The sequence below is a fragment of the Neopsephotus bourkii genome, unplaced genomic scaffold (genome assembly GCF_033783945.1).
Source record: "Neopsephotus bourkii isolate Nb327-2 ecotype Australia unplaced genomic scaffold, CSIRO-AGI_Nbou_v1 NB_795, whole genome shotgun sequence".
Classification (NCBI taxonomy): Eukaryota; Metazoa; Chordata; class Aves; order Psittaciformes; family Psittacidae; genus Neopsephotus; species Neopsephotus bourkii.
Genome location: NW_026901291.1, coordinates 2868530 through 2883952, shown reverse-complemented (window position 1 = coordinate 2883952; position 15423 = coordinate 2868530). Strand labels below are relative to the sequence as shown.

At 40.3% G+C, this 15423-nt stretch overlaps 1 protein-coding gene across 3 annotated transcripts in view; it reads left to right on the top strand.

Moving 5' to 3' along the window:
- Positions 1 to 15423, top strand: part of TMEM132C (transmembrane protein 132C) — a 203685-nt gene that overhangs the window by 174180 nt on the left and 14082 nt on the right. For all 3 annotated transcript variants that reach the window (XM_061355393.1, XM_061355394.1, XM_061355395.1), the window contains one exon: positions 460 to 603. In XM_061355393.1, coding sequence (XP_061211377.1) covers positions 460 to 603 — 144 coding nt within the window. The remainder of the gene's footprint in view (positions 1 to 459; positions 604 to 15423) is intronic.

Below are 15423 nucleotides of genomic sequence, written 5' to 3'. Positions count from 1 at the left end.
TGGAGTTCACAGAGAGGCTTCATTTTTACAGTGGGCTTAGATTCAAAGAACGATATTACTTTCGAGGCTTTTGTATCGTGTCCCAAACATTGCCAATCAAATCCAGTTTTGTAAACACTCCGAACTCACGTTTTGGAAGGCAAATACTGGGAAAAGTTCTACATACTTAAAATGTAGAAGCTATCTGTGTTGTGTGCTTGCCTGGACTGTATTTAGTTGCAGTCACTTTGCTCACTGTTTAACAGTGTGCAATGCAGCCGTGTTTATGTAGCAGATAAAATAGATTGGGGTTACTATGTTTTACCAAGTTGCACCTATTTGAAGATGAGACTAGATCATTAACTACTGAGAAATAATGCATCTTTCTTGAGTATAAGTTCCAGTTGAAGAGCTGACACTTGCCTTTTGGAAATCTCTTTGGCCATCTCTAATCAGCACTGTGCTTTGTTTTGTGTACAGGACACGGAAATCCTGAACACCGCGATTCTCACAGGGAAAACAGTGGCAGTGCCCGTCAAAGTGGTCTCCATTGAGGAGAACAGTGCTGTCACAGACATCTCTGAATCAGTTGAGTGCAAATCCCCTGATGAAGACGTCATTAAAGTAAGTTCATGCCGTGTATTGGCTTCTGAAATTTCATGTCTTTTTATTCACAGAAGGATAATAGCCTGGGAACAACTGTTTCAAAAAGAGAGGGGTTTTTATGAAGAGAGTTAGGTGCCACAGTACAGCCATCACACTGAGTTTCAGTAGAATTTCAGTGTTTATTTTTTATCTCCTAATTCTAAATTTTGGTAATGTCACCTCAAGTCTCCTGTGCACAGAGTTAATTCATTGCAAAAACAGCTCTGCTGTTAATCCTGCCTCTCCAGATGTTTCTTGTCACCTTTCCAGCTGTGATTATCACCTCCACAGCTGCAGCAGTGAAATGGATTGGATGAGTGTTCCCCAGCAACTGCAATGCAAAGTCATCCTGGTTGACTTCACATTCTGCTGAGAGCTGTTTTGAATTGACAACTTGATTCTGCACAGAAGTGGCCAGAAAGCATTCACATGGCCGGTCCATCAATTCAGCACCAACAGCTTAATGTTGCATAGTAGCAAACACCAGTGGAGTAGTATTGTCTTAAGGCAACACAGCTCCTTTTCTGCTATGACTGTGTAGTCAAAGACCTCAAGGAAATTCACAGTTTTGCAGGGAATCAGTACAAAGACAATGCTCTGCATGAATCCCCTTGCACTTTTCACACAGGACTTCCATGATGCATGGTCTTTCAGCAAGGATGATTTTACCCTTGGTCTATATGCTCTTTGTATGTATTATATTACATTTTTTTACAGCATATAGTGCAGTGGGCTTTGTGATGATATTCTTTAGGTGTCTTTAATATGCTATTAGCTCTCTTGATGTCTAGTATACAAATACCATTGCAGCAGTGTTATGTATTAGAGTCAGTTTGGTTGTAGGTTTATGGAAAGCAATAAAACTCTGGTCAGTTTGCAGGATCTAGCAATTTGCTGCACTATTGTAGAATTTATGTAGAAGCATTTTTTATACCAGTAACCAAGTAGGTGGGAAAAATAGTCATACTTTGAACTAATGAAGCCATTATAGAAGACTTTTACAGAAAGCTTTCTGCTTTCAGTGGATCCTTCAGAGCCAAACAAATCTCTCCAGTGTGCTGGAGCTTGAAGTGCTCCCATATATCAGCTGCTTTACAGAGCTTTTAATCTCAAAGAATTCACATTAACCTTTTTCCTAAGGTAGCCACCTAACTACAAATCAAAGCAGAAGCTGAAATTTAGTTTAGGGATCATCCTGATTGTAACATTATTGGAAATCACATTCCAGAGGAAGAAAAAAACCTTCAAGGTAGCAATCACAAGATAAAAAATACAAATTCAGAAAAGAGCTACTGTGCTCATCCAGATTAGCCATCTTGCTTAAACAGTTTACAGAAGTTCACCAAATAATTCCAGCCCCATGGGGATTTATTCTTTCCAACAGTGAAAATGGCCAGCGTTAAGTTCTTCCATTCAGGGGGGAAAAAGCTGTATCTGGTGGGCATTTGTTATACGTTACCAGATGATGCATGGAAAATGACAGCACAGTGATTTCCCAAATAAAAATCCCTCTGCAAAAGCGGCTCCTGGGTTTTATAGCTCTGGAGTATATTGATCGAGGAGAAGTGAAATTCCCAAGCCTTACAAAGAAAGTGTTCATGCAGTAAGTGCGGTACAGCCTGCACTATTCCAGTTCTCCAACAATTTGTTTGGAAAGAATGTTTTCTTGAAGCCCTGTGTCCTTTGATTAGCACTTGGGACCCTGCGGTGCTCTGCTCTTATTTTATACAGAAATAATTTATCTCCTCTAAAAAGGTTGCTTAAAATGGAGCCTTTTTGCACTAGTGGAACACTTTTAAGTGGCTTCTAGAAGCCTCCCTGTCTAGCCGCTCTGAAGTGGAAGTGAAACAAATAACTGGAGGCTGACACACAGTGTTTATTGGAATCAGACAGAGAAGTTTTTCATGTGTAATTTCTTTCTCTTCAGCAATGTTTTGAAATTGCTCAGATAAATAGAGAACTATCTTCTGTGTCTTTAGAACTACATGCAGAATCTCTGGAGGAGTGCATCTGTGACATGACTGCTAACTGCTATAAAACATACAGCTACTTAAAAAACAGAGTTCCGTGAAATGCTTTGAACAAAAAGGTTATATCATCATGAAGGAAAAAGGGCTTTTTTTCCATCTAGAATGTTCCCATTTCTGGGAGATTTCTTTACATGGGGAAATGAAGTTTGGGGTTCAAGTCAAATTGAGGTGTTCATAGTGGTTTTGATTTTTATAAAGCACTCAGAAAGCCTCAGATGGAACACAAAGGCCTTTCATCCTTAATTCATTTTGAAATTCCTCATCAAGCTTTTATGTTAAATCATCTTCCTTTGTAAAACCTGTTTTAGAGACCTTGTTGGAAGTAACCTTTCTGGTTTTTGATCCATTTGTTGGGGCTTTTTGAAGTCCAGTCATCATAGATTATATCTGTTGGGAACAGATCATACTGTGTTAAACTAAGAATGTTCATATGTGTTTCCAGTTCATGTTCCTAAGCATAGCTCTCCCAGCAGAACCAAAACATGTTTACAGGTATGAAAACCTGTACAATAATTTAAACCACAAACTAAGAAAATAAAGGAGTTATTGATGAGAGCTATTTAATATTTAGATTCATTATTACCTAAAGGTTCACACAGATATCTTTGTCAGATTTCAGTTGTGTGGAACTCCTGGTAACTTTGGATTCAGGCAAACATACTAGAATTAGGCTAGAAGTTGAAGATGATTGGTGCCTATTAGCACTTGGCTTGGCATATTTAGTCGAGTAAATAAGTGTCTATTTGTATAGCTCATGTAAAGAGCCTAAAGGTAGTGCTTCTGCCTAGCAATTTGAATGGCCATTAGATAAAAGCTTATTTATATGAATTTTTAAAGTGCCTTGTTTGGCTGCAGTTACATTGTTCTCAGTAACAGAGCCCAGTGGAATTCTAAACCTACGAATATCTGCAAATACCATGTAACGGTTTCCCCAGTGATAGCATGGTCTCGAGGCAGCTCAGTGCATGGTTTGTGTCCTGTCTTAATCTGCTGACTACTACTCCTTTTACTTTTTTATTGTCTCATCGTTTCAGTGCTTTGTTGCCAAATTTACAGTTGATTTCATGAACTTTAAAAGTCTTTGAATGCTCTAGACCTTCACACAGTGGTGCAACCTTTTAAGAACGGACACGTAATTTATTATGGCACTAAAAATGAAACAACAGCCAAATTTTACTTTGCTAAGCTGGAATTTACCAATCGGATCCATATATCTGGATCCATTAATAGCAGTTGCAGTTGCACACGTAGGCTTCTTTTCATCTCTTGGAAGTTCAAGTGGAATGTGACTGCTTTTGCTGGTGCTTTTCCACAGTTTGCTCAAGAACAAATGCAGCTCCAGGTTCCTGGGTTACATGGCTTCTAGGACAGATGAGATTTCATGCTCTGAATAAGAGGACAGTTTTAGGGGACTTGCAATACCTTGTGAAGTTGCCAGTTTGAAAACTCTTGTTTATGAACTTGAGAATGACAATCAGGAATCTTCAATGTTGTGTGTATTTCAGAAGCTACTGTAAACATTTTGGGTTTGTATTTCATCAAGCTTTTATCCTGTTGCTACACGAGAGGATGCTGTATACATGGTAGTGTGTTCTTTTTTGTATTGCTGTTATTTATGATTGGCAAATTAAAAGCTAGATACTTAGTCTCAGTATATTAGCCTTGACCCATACTCTAAAGGCCTCATTTACTAGCTTCTTTTCATTTTAAAATGCATTAACAGCTTTGAGATGTATTCAGATCAAAACATGGATTCAGATAACAGCAGTCTGCCCATGCAGCTGCTGTGGTTGTCACTGGAAACAGAACCACAAATCTTACCTTTCAGATGTCCCTCAGTAACTGTTAATGAACAGTGGGATCCTGGTTTCATAAGGACTGATGAGTAAAGGATGACATTAACCGTAGGTAAAGGCCACTGCAAGAATGGTAGGAATTTCTGTGAGGAGCTGAGATCCAGGACAGAGTGTCACAGCTGACCCTGACTTATCACAGGAACTTGAAACAAAATCCCAGATCAAAGCAGCAGTGAACTGTTGGGGGCTGAAAATCTGCCTAGGGGGTTTTATGGTTGAATAGCTAGAAAAGACTGGAACTACTGCTGGAATCAACACTTCCAAAGCAACAGTGATGGGACTTACAGATACCTGTCAAGGTTACAGATACTGTTTAAAGAGCCAGTCCGGTAATTATTTACACACATGGGTAACTTTACTGTGAATATGACTGACACCAGGGAACATGCCCACATGATGAAAGAGTCTTTTAGGATTTGCAGTTTTTCAGAGATTTTGCTATTTGTGGTGGAAACGCTTTATGAAATGAAATTAATTTTTAGTAAATAGACACATGCTCATGTTGAAATGTCTGCTGTCCATTTGTGAATCTGTTCAGATGGAAGGTCAGTCTGGATGCTGTGTAACGCGTGATGCAGGAATGTTGCAGTTTGCCAATAAGGGAGCTAACATATGGACATATGAGAGTTTAATAAATAGTTAAATACTAATAGTAGGAATTTCTTTTTGAAATTGCATTTCTAGAACTATATGACAATACCCTGTTTCCTAATGAAAAGTAATCAGCACTTCATTGTTTACATGCTACTTTGCTATTGTCTTAATATAACCAATCTTACACAAATAGCTATGCTTCAACATCTTTGGTTGTTTATTTAACCACAAAGAAATTTCACTGCTCTTCCTTGCTTTTCCATACTTGCAAACCTTAAAATGTGTCTTAAAATTGAATATAGAAGCACTGTTTTCTCTTTGATAGGCAGCATGCATAGGTATTTTTATTAACAGTTGAGTTGTGCATTTTTCTGCTGGTAGGTTGAATACAGCTCCAAGCAGAGTTGCCAAGCTACAGGCAGCTATTAAAGAATCGAACTCTTGAGCCTCAGTCCTGCACTCATTAAAGTGCTGCCCTCACTAAAAGCCATCAGGAAAGCTCACCCTGAATTTTTAGTGGTATGGGGAGATTCCCTCAGGCTCCTTGATGTTTCATTATGGATATTCCAGAAAAAAAAAGCCTTATCAAAAATAAGATTTAGGGATGCCCTTTTATCTTATTGTTTAGTCACCAAATAGAAAGATGACTCGAAAAATTATGATGATATAGGGCTGGATTCCAGACTTTGTAATTCAAAAACAGGTTTGCACCACTAAGGGAAACCATCCTGCCTATCATTTGTATTAGCCCTGCCTGGAAAAGTGCAGTTATCCATGTAAGCCAGGCTGTTAGTGAGAGCAGAGGTCCCCATACTTTGTAAATACATCGACCTGAGTGGGGATCAGCTTCTCCCTGCAGCTGATGGACTGATGGGTGATAATACACTGCTGCAGGACCAGTTTCTGCTACCTGATCTACTTACTGGAAGGGCTTAACTGGTCCCTGGATCCTTTTGAACTTTCCAAACATGCAAGCAAGAGAGAGTAAAACGGGCGCCCAGGGAATGGTGAGATGTGGACAGGTGATGACAGAAACACTGGCATGATGGAAAAGTGTAAAGTGTTATGTTAAAGAAAGTGCTAGCGCCAAAATGCATTGGTCCGTCAAAACCTGCATGAAGATGTATATCAATCAGGATGTGCCTGCCCTTACCTGGTGTACTGCAGTGCTAAAGAATATGGAAATGCTTGAGATTGCTGAGGAAAGGCCTAAATGTCTGGTATGTTGCTTTCCACAAGGGTAATTCAAGATCTGGCCATTTTCTTCTCAACACTAAGGTATTACATGAGTATTGCAGAACTGATCTCATAGAGAATCGGTGCTTCTGGTTCTAGTCTAAGCTTGGAAGTAATTGTACTTGCTTCAGCAAAACATTGTAAGAGATATGGCCAAATATGAAAATAAGGACTCTCATAAGAGTCTGTCAGGAAAACTAAGCCTGCTTAAAACAAATCTTCCCATAGCATCTAAGGCTTCTTCCCTGTGCCTTTTGGACCAGCAGCATCTGGAGGCAGAAAATGATGTGGTGGTTTGTGATGAAGTGTGATACAGATGGTGATTTCAAGGGGAAGCGGGGTTTCAGAAGATCTCATCCCATTAGAAACCCTGGCATGCCACAGGCACATTACGTCTTCCCTCATACCTTTCAATTCCTGCTGCATACAGCAGGGTAAGCGTCCAAACTTGCATCACATTTCTGCACCTCAGCATGCACATATATTCTTTGTATGGTGTTTTACTGCAAAGCCTTCAAAACTCAGAGGCTTTAAGGCTTCACATTATTCTTTTAGTGCAGGTTATAGGAGAAAATAAAAACAAGGGGCTGTCTAGAAAGATCTGGTTGTTTCTACCAGCTATTTTGATCAAAGGAGAACACTAACTTCCAATAAAAAGATCCTTCAGGGAATACAATGCAGTTGATTTATTGCTCATTTTTGACTTAGGTCGAATAAAACTCTATTTGGAGTTTGTTAGCTAGGTGCAACTGTTGTACAGATGAGCATGCTGAATAATGAGGAAGTGGATAAACTTCCAATTAAAACCAGTCTCATTCCTAATGCGACCCCCATTGCAAAGCAAAGGGAGAAATGAGAAGTCATACTAGATGGGGTTTCCAGGAATCCAGTGCTGTCTAATAATAGACAGGCCATACTCTGTGCAGTCACTTCAATGTAATGCTCACTTCTGTGGTTTTATGGCAGTCCTGCAAGATTCAGTGAGAGCATGAGGGGTCAATCTAAACAGCAGCTGCTACAGCCAGTCCTCCTCCAGTGTGGTACGTGGCAGTTACTCATGGGAGGCTGATGCATCTTTCAGGTGCTTCAGCCCACACAGTCAGAATTGTAGCAGTGCTCTCATTTTAATAAATAAAGCGGTGTGTAACTTTCTAGAAGGAATGTAGAAAAGTTGGACTACCTGTAAAGTGCCTGTGTGTTCATTCTAAGCTACGCTGCTTTTGGGTCCTGAGCCAGGGGCTATAGGGACTCACCAGCAGGCTCAGAACAAGCATGGGATCTCTGTCACATCTACTCCATGGTGCAGATACCCCCGGGGCCACCACAAATGACCTTCCTGGATTTTATATTTGGTAGCTGATGAGCTGCAAATACAGTTCCTACACACCATACCCTAAATATAGCTTTGAAAGTCCTCAAAAGCAAAAGCTGTATCTCTGTGCGTCCAAACCCCACAACTTGTTTCTCTGGTGGCTCTTCTTTCCTCTTCTGATTCTGTGTGTTCCTGTGGTTTGTGTGAAACTGAAAAGCGTTAAAAACTGAAAAGCATTAAAAACAGGAAGGAAAATCTCAGCATGGAAATGACATCATGCTGCTGTTCTGAAGGCCTGTGATTTTGTAGCTTTTCTTTGGGTAAATGTGTTACGTTACCTTCTGAATAGAATTGCAAATAGGAAGTCCACCTCATTGTACTCCTTCATAGTCCTGTGATTTACTGGGGTCAATATACATCAGTAGAGAGGAAAAACTTCAGAGGAGCTTTAGAAAAATAAAGCTTTAGTACATGTTTCTGTCAGATGCAAATACAGCACATAGGCCAGTAATACATGGAGCTTTCTTGGGAGATGTATCATTAATGTATACCACTGCTTCCCAAGAAGTCAGCCTTTACGGAAATTGAAACTCAAAATCGACATGGTCTGAGGTACTCAAATTCAGCAATAAAAGTTGCAACTACTTTGCCATCACACAATATGCAAAAACTTCAAGGGCAGCTAAAGAGACTTCTGAACCGTATCCTTGCAGATTTCTTTCCCCATCATCACATGGCTTAGCCCAGCTCACTACCTGTGTTACTGATGTCAGTGGGGAGGACCTATATATCCCAAATGAGAAAACAAAGTGGAGTGGCAAGAGCAGTGCCCCCAGTTCCACAGAAAGTGCTTTGAAAATGGTTTCAAAGCTGCAAGATCAAGACTGGGGAAGAAAATGGAAGAAATAACATTAGTCTTATGACAGCTGTAGATATGTTGGGGAGATAAACAGTGTTATCCAGGCCTTTTGAGTAATACAGTCAGAAGAAACAATGATTTGCTTCTCCTTTCCTTCTCTGCTGAAAGCTGTAATTTACATAGTGTATATTTGTATATTGTAGATACATATCAAGTTAGAAATATTAAAGCATTGGGATGTTTTCGAATGCACAACTACTGTCCAAAGTGTGTAGATGGAATTAAAAGTCCCTGCATTCACCCTGTTATCCTGCTTTGCCAAGCAAGATTATTTAGGCCCACGCTCCATATATAGTCTGGCATATCCCTTGTGAGTAGGAGCCAAACTCTCTGTTCAGCCCCATTTTCAGAAATTACTTGACTCAAGAGTGCACAAAACAAGACAGATTTTGGTCTACGTGATAATGCTAGCTGCAGAGAGCTCCTGTGCCTCACTGCAGCTACCATTCAGCTTCAAAAGCTGGTCATCTGGGAGCAAGTAGATGCCCTCCGGTCTCAGCTGGCATTTTGTGCCCCTTTTACTCTCTCAGTTCTGTCGTAGTGAATGAGATTCAGTTAGTTAAATGTATTGCTTCTACTCTGTAAAGCTGCCAGCAAAATCCTTGTAATGAGATTAGATAATGTACAGCCTTTTCCCTAAGAAATGCTCTCTAGCTTTGGGGGCTTTCTGCTTAGTTTTGCTAATCTGGCTGCCGATACTGAAAATGCAGACCCTTCTCATCAGAGGGAGGCCAAATTGCTTCTAAACTATGGTCCTGATTTTACAGAGTTCTCCAGCACTCGGGGCTCAATCCCGATGGTATTAGTGTGGGTTGCTGGGATCTTTGCCTGAGGACTGATTGCAGGGATTGAAACCACATTTGGAATGTGGCAGCTTTTTACAAGCACAAAGCAACACCAGTGCACAAGCTGTGTTATCCATTGAAAACTATGGAGAGTTAGTTCTAAGCAAGGCAGAATAAGGCTTAAATCAGTTATTAAAGTGCAGTGCCTGCTCTACTCCCTTATTACAGCTTCCAGAATGGGAGTAATTATTCCTCAACTATACAAGAAGCAAATTCATTCTTTTTCTTTTGGTGGGTGATAGGTAAAAACAACTCTCAGGGTTATTTTTGCACATAATGTGAAAAATCATACCTTTCATTTATTAAGATTACAGTCCTATCAGTGTTAAGCTTGCGTTACTGTATTTACCTTTATGCTCACCCTGTGTGTGGGGCTTTTGGCTTCACTTTCCAAATCACTGAGTCAGTTCCAGTTGTAGTCAGTGGGAACGAAGGGGTGGCTCTGGTAAGCCAAGTCACACTAGCAATTAGCAGCTCCTCTAATGGATGCTTCCAATTTAAAGGCTGCTCAGACAGTGTCACCAAACTGTAAATATAAATTTCAGAGATCCTGGAAGAGCTCAGGTCTGAAGCTTTAACTCTTACAGACTTCAGCAGTTTAACATGAAAAAATGAGTAGTGTGGGCCTTGGGACACCTTCCGTTCTCAAGTAGTAAGTTACTGATCATTCAGGCTTATGTAGGCAGGCTTTGAAATCGTTGCCATTGCCTGCTGTTCATGTAGCATGGGATTTCCTTTATACATAAAACCATAGTGTTTAATTGGAATCAAGGCCAGAGAGCTATATGGAGTCTCTCTCAAAACATCCAGAATTTAATAGAGGATAATTCCCTTTCTACAGAGGATGTTGTTTAAAAAATATCTCAGAAGAAATTCTATAGCAAGGACATGAATATTACAAAATTCTAAAGGGTTGTCCAAAAAGCTTGTGAAAGGATTATCACTGCCTAATATTTGCTATATATTGCATGTCAGTATATTCAGTGGATAAGTCATTCTGGTGCTCTGTATTCCTTAATGGAATGAATGACTTTGTTCACAAATCTTAACCTCCACAAGCTTCAACTGCCTTTCTGCTGTGTAAGAGTGATGATGCTGAGCTGAAATACTAGGAGTATTTTCCTATTTGAAAAGCTTTGAACATCCCTATTCCTTACCAATTACCCTGTAACGTTTTTCATTGAAATTGATACTCCTTTAGGAGATACTGGAAAAAAATCCTTTCGCTCCTAGAAAGGCCTCTGTAATTATTTAAACATCTATGTAACCTTTGAATATTTTAGCAGCATTTACATTTGTATAACAGAAATGAAAAAATGAGTTTACACACCAAAATACAAGATTTTGAACATGCTGAATACAAGCAGGACATCTACCATTACAGTATCTCCTCATTTATGTTCAGTCTCAAATTTCTGAGACTTTTGAAACCTCGGGGTGTCAAATTAAGGTCAAACCACACAGACTCCTACCTAGGAAATGGACTGATGCCTCACCAATTTTCAGTGTTCATATAAACTTGACAGGATTGCCGTATTAAAAACTTCTCTTTCTGTCCTTCTGAACTGTCCTTCAGAGGCTGGCTGGTATCTCCAGAGGTGAAAAACCACCAGGAGAATAAACAAGCTTAGACTAGACCAGGCTCACACAGCCAGTACCACTTTGTTTTTAGGTCTTATTGTTGTTGTTATTTCCACTCCTGTGTACAACAGATAGGAAACAGAACAGACAGTGTTTTGAGCTCACCATCTTCTGAAACACAGTCTTAGCCTGTATTTGAGATGAAATTTGTTTTTTAGAAACTATCTGCCTCCACCAGTAGATGAATGAAGATTTTTTTAGGAATCTGTTGTAAAATTTAACCCAGCAAAACCGATTCCTAAAGAAGTATCAACAGCCCTTGGATGGCTGCAGAGTCCAAGCACTATGCAGTCATCCTTTGTGGTGACCTCACGCAGTTCATGCCCTCTTCTTGCAAGTCTGCAATGGTGGAATCAAGACCTTAATCTACGTAAAGGAAGACCCAGAGGTTCTGCTTTAACTGGCACTAATAATCTGCTTACTATCCACGGCAGCTAGTCCGTTTGTTACCAGATGGAAAGGTGCATTCACTCCCCAGATCACAAAGTCACATAGTGACATGGGTAGTGATTCAGGAGTGACTCTTGATTTCCAGGCAGTAGTTTTCTCTGTCAGTTCAATAAAACATGATTTGTTGCAGAGAGAACCTATGCAAGTCATTTGGAAAGCAATGGCCTTTGTTACAAAGGGGCACAAAAATACAGTGCCAGAAAAAAAAGAAAGACAAAGAAACCTCTAGGGAATTATGCTTAGTCCTGTCTTTTGCTGTCTAGATTCTTTATTTTAGTTTTAATGTGGCAAGAGAAGTCAGAAAAGTAGAAAAAAGGGGGAAAGTAGCTGAATACAGCTTAATAATGGAAGAAACTGCTGAAATAGCGTCAGAAAACTCTTTAAAATGCAAAACTTCTTGCTGATCTGCTATGCAGAGTAGAAAAACCCCAACCACTTAAAGGTGGTGGCTAAGCAGGCTTTCCCTTCATCGTCTCTCTCCTCTTCTGATGCCAAAGATAAACAGCGCTTTCAGAGGGAAGATGTGTTCATAGTAAAAGCAGAAATACTACAGGAGATGGGAGAGAGATCACTGCTCACAGTCTGCAGCTCCTATTAGCAACTTCCTTAGACTGCTGTGGGCAGGGCTCACAGATGAGAGCCGAGCACTGGACCTTTGAGAAGCCTGTCAAAACCCTGGAGGAAAACACAGAGCTGAGAAATACTTTTTTGTAAGTGACACTGGGTGAGACAAGGTCAAGGGAAGCAAACCCATGTGCACTCATTCTGCTAGCCTGCTATAGCAAGCCTTAGCTAAGCTGTATTGCTTGCATGAGCTGTATACTACGGAAAAGCTTCAACTGAATGTTTCTTTAGGAGTATCCTTAATCCCATAGATATGGAGCACACACGCAGACAATTTGAATTAGACGCTGAGATACTTTCTCCCTTTCATCCCCTGTATAGCACTAGTTAGGAAGTCTGTTGCCTTTCTTTGTCAGAAGCAAGCAGTTCTGCTTCAAGAATGGATACCCAAAAGCACAACAGTTAAAATGCATACAGTGTTACAATACAGTACAGGCTTCGCTCCTCCTGTACTCTCTGTGTGCTACCTTTTCATCAGAAATACAGGAACAGAAGAAAGAGCATGTGTAAGGACATTAGCAATGCTTGTACTTGGGGAAGAGAGTAATGTTTTTCTCAGTGCAACCCATAAAGACCTGCCACTATTGCTGATGCATGTCCAGTAATAAATATTAACCTGTAGCCATTTTAAAGGCTGCATGGTAGCTACAGCAGCCACCTCCTTAGGATGCTGCATATATTTGTTTAGCCATTTGTTTGTCACATGCCCATGAAGGCATATAGCAGCTTTACAAATACAGATGGAGATTGGATCTGAGCCCAGAACCATTTAGGAATTGCAGTTTTACTACTATTGTTACTGTGGTTTTTTTCCCTGACAGTTGCATTTGTTCTGCTTCTGACAACACTGGGCTTTAGATAATATTAAATCATACATCCAGACCAGACTTGGTCAGTCTGAAGTTGAGTATGTTATTAGAAATCTTTTATCAGCATGTGCCTGTGGTTTACTAGGCACATAAATAAGCAACTTGTACAGCTACCTCAGAAGGTTTGTTCATTTGTCTTTGGGATGAACTCCATAGAAATGAATGGGATGGACCCCAGTGCAGGATGGCAATGGCTGCTGCTCCAAGCAGCAATAGATCTTACTGACAAGCCTCCAAAAAGCTTCTGCTCAGAGGAAGGCAGGGCTAAAGAACAAAGAGCTGTACCTGAAGCTGCTTTGTCAAATGTTCCAGTCACAGGGTCCTTCCCCTAGGCACATTCGCAACCTCCCATTCAGCTCTAGAAGCTGTTCAGTGCTTCAAGTGCAGTGCAAGTTCTCTGTTGCTGACCAAGGCTCCCTAGGTTGTGTTATTTACACTAGTGGGGGAAGATGGACAGAGAACTGAATTGTCTTTCCTGAGGTTACAGAGCGAGACAGAAATGAGGGTCTATGTCAGCCAGGACTTCCTTGTACCTGACCTTCGTTGAGGATGTTGTGCCATAGGTAGCATTCATATGTGGTATATTATTTAGATGTGAATTCTTTTTAGTTTTAGCCATCTAAGAATTAGGTCTGTGGTCTAAGATACTTCATAGGGTTTCCATTTCTGGTAGAGAAACACGGGCAGCTTCAGGGAGAGAAGTAGCAGCACTGCCAAGCATCACGAGAGGAAAATCACCCCCTGGCCATTCCTGTTTCCATGCAACTGAGACGCAGCAAGGCATGTGTTAGACATCAGCAGCTCAAACACAGGAGCTGAATGCCCCTGATATGTCTTACCAGCTGTATACTGCTGTAGGCAGAAATGTCTCCATGATCAGGAAGCCAAGGTTGTAACTCATGACATGTAGCCCTTGCTTGCCTGTGCAGTTGGAGTTTTCATGAGAAACATATTAATGATGTTTCCTTTCTCAGGGTGAAGCTGATGCAATGGCAACATAGAAAAAAAAGAGCAACCCATCTATGAAACAGTTCTGAATTACTGCATGGTATTATATTATGGACCTTTGCTGCATAGTACTTTTAGATGAGATGAAATGGTCATTCTTAAACAGCCTAGTGTGAAGTAAACCTTTTTCTGTATTGCCATTCAAGTTAATGGATGTTAAAATAGGTCATGCCGTTCATACTGATAAAATGAAGACATTTCTGCCACATTCAGACTTTTAAACCTGTCTTGGATGGTGTGAGGGAGAAACCTAACCAGACAGATGGGTCAGGTATTGTAGTGCATAGTACCGCTTTCAGTCAACAGAGCCTAGTTACAGCATAACCCTCCTAGGGAATGAGTCATAGAAATGTCTGTGTTATGTTCTCTGAAGTTTCCTTTTTGCAATCTCGCCACCACATATTTTGCCAGAATGTGAACAGTGCCTAAACCTGACAGAGGATACAAACAGGGCTGGGAACAGTTTAGCTTTTGTGTCTGTGGTCACAGAGGACATCCATCTGTTTGATTAGCCTGGGGACATAAGCATTTCCAGCTGATAATCTTCATTTGAATAAAATTAGATTGGGAATGGGAGTGGGGATAAAAAGGAGCAGATGATAGTATAAATATATGTTCAAGTGGAGAGATGCATTGCTACCACTAATGATATTCACTATGGGTGATGAAATAGAATTCTGACAGGATGGGAGCAAGAGTAGGAGTTGAGATCTGCTGGGTTTACTGTTAATTTCTGCAGGCATACCAGCTCATTTAGTGCTGTTACAGCTCTCATTGCCCGCCAGTTAATGTATGATGAATGTGCTATAGGATTTCCCCAGACATTTATGACACCTTTAGGAATAGATATGACAATGACTTTATAGCATGGAGTCACTTCATACTATCTGCATCTCTCCTAGTGATTTATATATTCAGAAGTGATTTTATCACTAGTACTCAGTAACGTAATAAATGAGAAAATTCAATGGTCTGTAAATTACAACATTGATTAAAGAAGTGATTACTGATGTAACTCTTACATGACTGTCATAATGCTTGCTTATATTTCAGGACAGCATTTACATGTTAATGATAAATCTACTGCAGTTTTCAGAAATATATTACAGCTTTAATCAAAATGTAAACATTTATAAACAGATAGTGTTTATTGTGGGGGAAGTGAGTAGACTTCCCTTACTCTTCAATGGATGAAATCCACTCCAGAGGCAGCTTTGTCTTGATGACTGAAAGCGTCATCCCCTGATGAAGGTACTCATCAGGGTAGAGCTTTGATTTGCTGCTTGCCTCTGTTGAGACCTGTTTTGGTTTATTGGGCTCCTCTTGACCAAGCCACAAAGGAGCCTTGCTCAGTATAAATTCCACAGCACTGTGATCAGCTAGTGGCTCACTGCATAACAAACAGAAAATCAACC